The sequence below is a fragment of the Taurulus bubalis genome (assembly GCF_910589615.1).
Source record: "Taurulus bubalis genome assembly, chromosome: 16".
NCBI classification, from domain to species: domain Eukaryota; kingdom Metazoa; phylum Chordata; class Actinopteri; order Perciformes; family Cottidae; genus Taurulus; species Taurulus bubalis.
In genome coordinates, this window is record NC_136604.1 from 19,293,607 (window position 1) to 19,301,388 (window position 7,782).

Consider the following 7,782-nt stretch of genomic DNA (forward strand, 5'->3'; position numbering starts at 1 on the left):
GAGGGAATCTCTCATATTGGTTGTTTCAACATATAATCATCAAAAGCCAAATAAAGCAGTTGTGCAGTGCATGGCACAATTATTTGCATTATTGCCACCATCATCAATTGATACGTATTGATGTTTTAGTTTGGGACCTCATCAGACGGAGAATCCGCTTCTATTCTAAGAAAAAAAGACAGACTATAATTCCAGGAATAAGTATTGTCTAAGTTTAATTTAATTTCCTAAATTAATACTCTCTGCCCTGTACACATCTTTCATCCCAGCTATTTTTATTGTTATGTTTGTATATATCTTTCATCCCTGTTGTTTTTATATTTTATTTCATGTCTGTAAATTGCTACTCCGACAACACATTTCCCCTTGGGGATTAATAAAGTATGTATTCATTCATTCATTCATTCATTCATCAGCTACAGGTGCGCTCCACAGCTGAGCACGAGCTTCAGCAGCATCCGGTCCTGCGTTCACGATGAAGTGCGTCTTCAGCCCGCAGAAGGTGAATTCAACATGTGTGTGGACAGCACGCCACACAGCGGTGAGATGTAGGCTGTGAGAAGGGTTTCTGCTGCTGGGTTTAGAAATGCCCGGATGCAAACTTCAAGAGAATAAAGACACACAAGAGGAGGGACGAGTGAATACAGCAGACGTTGTGCTGACTCAGCAGAGAGAACGAATGGCGGGACTTCAGGAGAATACATAGTTGACAACTTGACAGCTATAAATGCCGAATGCAGTCAAACCAGCCCGCACGGATTATTTCGCCACGCGTATGCACTAACTAGGCATTACGGAGCGTGCGCTTCAAAATAAGAGCAGACTTTCGGTGAATGCAAACTGTATTCCAAGAACATTTTGTATTTCTCTTGTGTGAATACTTATACCTGATATCGACAGCATGCCACCTTGGAAGGTACCTCTTCCAATATCAGGACATTCGGATTTTGTTTTTCAAAATAAAAGCTCTAGAAAGTCACATTCATGAGCCAATGTGTCTCTAATTTCAGATTAGATTTGAAATGAAATAGTCCATTGTTAGAAACGTATTCCACTTCAGATTAATAGTAGACCTCTTCAAGATGTCTTTTCAATGAATTACAAAATAAAAGCCCTTCAAAATTTCCATGAGCTAACGTCAATTTAGGTCTAATTTCAGATTTCATTAGAAAGGAAATGACCCATAGTTACAAACTAATTCCACTTCAGATTAATAGACCACCGCAAGATGTCACTCAGAGACAATCAAGACATGCTGATGTTTAACTACAAAATAAAAGCTCTTCAAAATCTCCTTAATGAGCCGACTTCAAATCAGTCATGAGACAAATTACCTCTAATTTCAGATTATATTTTGAAGAAAACAGCCAATTTTTACAAACTGTTTTTCCATGACATTTAAGGTTTTTTAACTTAATGTGATGCCATATTCCACTGGTTCTCAACCTTGTTTCATTTTACAGGAGAATGCTTGTCTGTTGAATGACACTGAGTCTGTGGATGAAGACGGCGGAGAACACCAAACAATGCATTATACAATGCATACCAAGGACGTCAGGGTCTTAACCTCACAACCTGCAGTGAATCGAGGCGGAGCAATTCACCGTTACTTTCCACCTGCAACAAGTAGAGCGGACTGACCAGAGCGCGCTGAGGATTCTTTTCGCTTTGCTTCAGTAACTACATGAAGGTGAGTTTAAATTATGACTTTAAGTATTTTTTTAATTAATAGCATGTGAAATGTTAGTAATGTAACACAGTTATGTAGCTCGTGCTTTTCAATGGTCTGGAAAGGCTTAGATACTTTGTGGCTTTAATGTTTAGCTAGAACTTCTTCTAAGACAAATGGTTGACCTATTTTATCAGTTAATAAAACATAATTAATGTAGAAGTATAAGTTATTGGTTCATTTTTTTAAGTGACCACAATTTTCTTTCATTATGTCATGCTTCATTTAAGTTACGTTTTTCGCTCAACATCCCCCTCCCCCCTTTGTACACAGCTCTTACGTTGGTTTTGGGAATTCAGATGCGAGCGTCAGTGTCTCCTGTCCCCTCACCTTGCACAGTATACAGTATGCATGACTATTTTATTTAAGCAAGGTGGGTCAATAAAGAAAGTGACGGCTCTCGGACGATCGGAGGAGGTCAAAGCTGTTGGTCCTGTTGACTTTCACGAGCCTACATGAGTGGATCACTTTTTAACTTGTGTTTAGTAGCCGATACGGTGGAGTTATAGGGAATTTATTTTCACTTTTTTTATTGTCACGGTCTCGAACAAGGGGGATGAGGAAGATAACCTGGAGCTGCTTGAGGTATCCTATGAATATGTAATCTTCTCACTCAGATTATTGGCCAAAAAAGCTAATATTTTTATATTTTGTTGGGTAATTTAAATGCTAGCAGAAACAAAAACATAATTATACTATATATACTACTATTATATTATTACTATATATACTACTAATATTATATATTGGTGGTTATTTAGAAAAGATTGAAACAGCCAGATGAATTTATATACAATATACAATATTTCATCACATACTTTGTCTCCATTCTGCTTCCCATTCACAGGCGTCCCACCTCCGAGATGATTTCACGAGTGAAAGTGCTCATTTTCCTGCTGTGTGTGACGGGTACCTGTGTGTTTTGGAGAGGAGACATCTCTTCATACTTCCTGCCTCGGGATGAAAGACCCTGCGCTTGTGACCGATGTTTATCTGAAGATGAGCCGTTGTTTATGCAGCGTTTTAGCAAATTTGATGAACCGTTTTATTCAATAAACCACAATCTCTCAGAGGATAATTTCAACTGGTGGAAGGTAAGTTGTGACCAGTCTCTCAACCTGCAGTTCAAATCAGGATCAGAAAGTGAAATACAATCACATTCAACATTGGCCATCAGTGAGGTGGTTGACAGTAGCCACTACACCACCGTGCAGCTCTTGTTCCAGCACATGGATCTCATTCTGTTTGGTGACAGTGACTGACAATTTGGTTATTTTGGTCTAACGGTAAATAATGTTTGGTTTTCCTGACAGCGCATTCAGTCTAGAAATCCCACCTTCAGTGCTTACAAAAAAGCCGTGAAGGAGATGTTTCAGATGATCCCGATCAGCGCTGAAGTTGAAGCGTCCAGCCCCGACCGCTGCAGGACTTGTGCTGTGGTGGGCAATTCTGTTAATTTGAAGAAATCACATTACGGACCTCTAGTAGATTTTCAGGACGTCGTCATAAGGTAAATGGGTGGAGACATTTGGCGTCTCCTCAATGTCAGAAAGTAAAAGTGGAAATTCACGCCCTGTTTCCCTTGAAAAAGACGTTGACATATGAAATATATCCCTTTGTGCTGTGTAGAATGAACCAAGGTCGTACCAAAGGCTTTGAAGCAGATGTTGGGACCAGAACTACTCATCATGTCATGTAGTCATGTTTTTCGTTGCATTTCAAGAGCCGTTGCTACGGCCCGTCCTCTGAAGTCACCCGGTGGAAGGGAGTGAGGCGGACGGACCGCGGGGTGAATTTCATGTTTCATTTGTGTTCTGATGAACAGTAGATCCACCAACTCCGGTTCCCCATGTCACTATTCTCCGAGCTCGATGGCTGTCATCAACTTTGGCTGTCATGTTTGTTGATGCTGAATTTTGGGTTTCGTCCTACTTTCGACTGTGGCTTCATCTATCAGCCCTTTGTCACTTCTATTTGCATTGATAAATGATGCAGCAGGTGGATTTAAATTAAATTTGTTCAAAGTGTAACTTCACCACCAGATCTCAACCAAACACTACCACAACTATACTGCTCTAAAAACATCGCTGCTGAGGAGGCTTTGCATTGGGTTTTTACTACTTCTCTGATAGAGGGCATTAACTCCAAACATGGCAGCAGAATCATTTCCATCAATACTTGCGTGCGTCAGTAAGCAGCATCATTTACATGAGATGCAAATACTGGGCGCCAGTGTAGGTGGTCGGTAATCCTTAATGTCGGCAAGGGAGACATGCAAATGCATTGTGTAAATTCATGGCTTGTCATTTTACAAACATAGCATCATTTGTTGTTGAGTTTGACTTTCATGCTTTTTTCAACAGGTCATATGCACCAATGAAATCAAAAATCAAGGCCAACAAGGATTTGGTGAGTATTAGTTTTTTAAATGCATTCATAGATAAACTTTACTTGCTTTAAAGGTATTGGTTCATGAAATACTTTTAAAGACTAATTCTGATTCCTAACAGGTGATGGTCCTTAATCCATCGTTCATGAGGTATGTTCATGAAGTGTGGCTGCAGAAGAAAGGCCTTTATCCATCCACTGGCTTCATGGCGTTGGTCCTTGCTCTGCATATCTGTGACGAGGTGGGTTTTATTTTAGATTGAGAGAATGTTGTAACACACTGATGATTGACAAGAGGATGTTAATGATGACGAAGGAAAAAGAGTGTAATCTCGTGTTATTTAGTGAGATTTTATGAACACTTCTACCACATTATCTGTTTCTAAATGTGTTTGCCTTTGTCTTCCCAGGTCCATGTGTTCGGTTATGGAGCAGACAGTGATGGAAACTGGAGTCATTACTGGGAAGAGCTCAGAAACAAAAAGTTAAAAACTGGAGGGCATCCTGGAGATACAGAGTATGCAATGATCAAGGAGCTTGATCAGCATCGAATAATCACGTTTTATAGGGGGTGGTGATCTTTCTCCATACCTACCTCCCCTATATATATATAAATGCCTGTATGATTGTGATAACAATGTTCTTATAACTGAAGTAGACTAAAATGGTGATGGATTGCTTGCCTGTGTTACTGATGGTAGAAACACTATGGAATTATATCAAAGACTTATATAAAGACTTAAGACTATATATATATATATATATATATATATATATATATATATATATATATATATATATATATATATATATACACTATATATATATAAATGCCTCTATGATTGTGATAACAATGTTCTTATAACTGAAGTAGACTAAAAGTTATGGATACAAACTTGCATTGAACAAAACGGTTTGGGGTTGTTGTGTTATTAAGTATAGACCTCATAAAATGTATTTAACTGATGTAATAAAAAAAAAATTGGTAACACTTACGTGCTCAATGGAATGAATTGTCTCATCTCAGAGCACATGCTAACGACCAGGGTGGGATATTTAATGACCATCTAAGTTTTACTGGGCAGGTAAAAGTCATGAGTCATTCATTTACTGTTACTCCCTCTATTTAGGCAATTTCCCATTGTAGTTGTCTCATCTTTTTCCGGTTCTCATCTATTTCAATCTTGCTTTATTTCCACTCTTCAATTCAGTTTATTTTGTATAGCCCAAAATCACAAATACAATTTTGCCTCGGAGGGCCCCAGGAGTCTAGGCCTATAGCAGCATATCTAGGGGCTGGACCAGGGCAAACCTGAGCCAGCCCTAACTGTAAGCCTGAGCCAGCCCTAATTATAAGCCTGAGTCAGCCCTAATTATAAGCCTGAGTCAGCCCTAACTGTAAGCCTGAGCCAGCCCTAACTGTAAGCCTGAGTCAGCCCTAATTATAAGCCTGAGTCAGCCCTAACTGTAAGCCTGAGTCAGCCCTAACTATAAGCCTGAGCCAGCCCTAACTGTAAGCCTGAGCCAGCCCTAACTATAAGCCTGAGCCAGCCCTAACTATAAGCCTGAGCCAGCCCTAACTATAAGCCTGAGTCAGCCCTAACTATAAGCCTGAGTCAACCCTAACTATAAACCTGAGTCAACCCTAACTATAAACCTGAGTCAGCCCTAACTATAAGCCTGAGTCAGCCCTAACTATAAGCCTGAGTCAACCCTAACTATAAACCTGAGTCAGCCCTAACTATAAGCCTGAGTCAGCCCTAACTATAAGCCTGAGTCAGCCCTAACTATAAGCCTGAGTCAACCCTAACTATAAGCCTGAGTCAACCCTAACTATAAGCCTGAGTCAACCCTAACTATAAGCCTGAGTCAACCCTAACTATAAGCCTGAGTCAGCCCTAACTATAAGCCTGAGTCAACCCTAACTATAAGCCTGAGTCAGCCCTAACTGTAAGCCTGAGCCAGCCCTAACTATAAGCCTGAGCCAGCCCTAACTGTAAGCCTGAGCCAGCCCTAACTATAAGCCTGAGTCAGCCCTAACTATAAGCCTGAGTCAACCCTAACTATAAGCCTGAGTCAACCCTAACTATAAGCCTGAGTCAGCCCTAACTATAAGCCTGAGTCAGCCCTAACTATAAGCCTGAAACAGCCCTAACTATAAGCCTGAGTCAACCCTAACTATAAGCCTGAGTCAGCCCTAACTATAAGCCTGAGTCAACCCTAACTATAAGCCTGAGTCAACCCTAACTATAAGCCTGAGTCAACCCTAACTATAAGCCTGAAACAGCCCTAACTATAAGCCTGAGTCAGCCCTAGCTATAAGCCTGAGTCAGCCCTAACTATAAGCCTGAGTCAACCCTAACTATAAGCCTGAAACAGCCCTAACTATAAGCCTGAGTCAGCCCTAGCTATAAGCCTGAGTCAGCCCTAACTATAAGCCTGAGTCAACCCTAACTATAAGCCTGAAACAGCCCTAACTATAAGCCTGAGTCAGCCCTAACTATAAGCCTGAGTCAGCCCTAACTATAAGCCTGAGTCAGCCCTAGCTATAAGAGCTATCAAAGAGAAAAGTTTTAAGTCTAGTCTTAAATGAGGTGACCGTGTCTGCCCCCCGGACTGAAAGTGGAAGCTGGTTCCACAGAAGAGGAGCTTGATAACTGAAGACTCTGGCCCCATCCTACTTTTTAAGACTCTGGGAACCACAAGTAGCCCATTCAGTGAGCGCAGCTCTCTAGTTGGGTAATATGGCACTCTAAGCTCCTGAAGATATGATGGTGCATCACCAGTTAAGGCTTTGTAGGTAAGAAGAAGGATTTTAAATGTTATTCTTGATCTTACAGGAAGCCAGTGGAGAACAGCTAATACAGGAGTAATGTGATCTCTCTTCCTAGTCCTCGTTAGTACACGAGCTGCAGCATTCTGGATCAACTGGAGAGACCCAAGAGACTTACCAGAGCAGCCGGATAATAAGGAGTTATGTGAACGAGGTGTGCATGATTTTTGAAACGTTACCTAGATGAACAAAGGCAGTCCTTGAGTTTTGTTTTAGATATAGGTCAAGATAAAGGACAAGTCCTGATCAAAGATAACTTAGTGCCAAACCTGTTTGATGGACCAGGGCTGATGCAAGACGGTATCGATGTATTCATGTTGTCTGTAAATGTATGTATCTCCCTTTGAATAACAATTTGCGTCCGAATGATGTTTTCCCCACAAAAAGAGCTCAGTTGTATAAACAAATCCAGAATCTATGAACATGTATTTAGTTTGGCATCAAAAGTTCATCTCTACGTCAGGTCAAGGAGCCACGTTGTTTGTTTTTTGGACTGCGCCCAAAGACTGGTTTCCCAAGTGATGTCCCTGGGTCACCAGGTGAGGACAAAGACAGTTTCCTTCTCAAGGAAGAGGATTCAAAAATATATTTATTTTTTTAACGCACAAACAAAAATCCATAACAGAGATTAAAATCGAGTTTGGATGTTAAACAAGCTTTAGTTGTTGTTTTGTTTTGGTGGGGCCATCTAATCCATTCCAGCAAACATCCCATGATTCAATGCAAGAAGAATGTATCAAATACGCATTACTACTTTGCAGTTAAATATTTAAAATGTATTCCAAATGCTCCACCGGAAGCAAAACAATATGCATGCCGTTTGGGCTTGTAA

At 40.5% G+C, this 7,782-nt stretch overlaps 1 protein-coding gene across 1 annotated transcript; it reads left to right on the plus strand.

Annotated features, from left to right (window-relative positions):
- Positions 1 to 475: 475 nt before the first annotated feature.
- Positions 476 to 4,766, plus strand: LOC306748704 (CMP-N-acetylneuraminate-beta-galactosamide-alpha-2,3-sialyltransferase 2-like; the record flags this gene model as incomplete). The annotated part of the gene is made up of 6 exons (XM_079231917.1): positions 476 to 502; positions 3,043 to 3,239; positions 3,359 to 3,424; positions 4,093 to 4,138; positions 4,240 to 4,359; positions 4,528 to 4,766. The coding sequence occupies 6 exons, from the start codon at positions 476 to 478 to the stop codon at positions 4,693 to 4,695; spliced, it is 624 nt and encodes a 207-aa protein (XP_079088043.1). The 3' UTR covers positions 4,696 to 4,766.
- Positions 4,767 to 7,782: the final 3,016 nt, after the last annotated feature.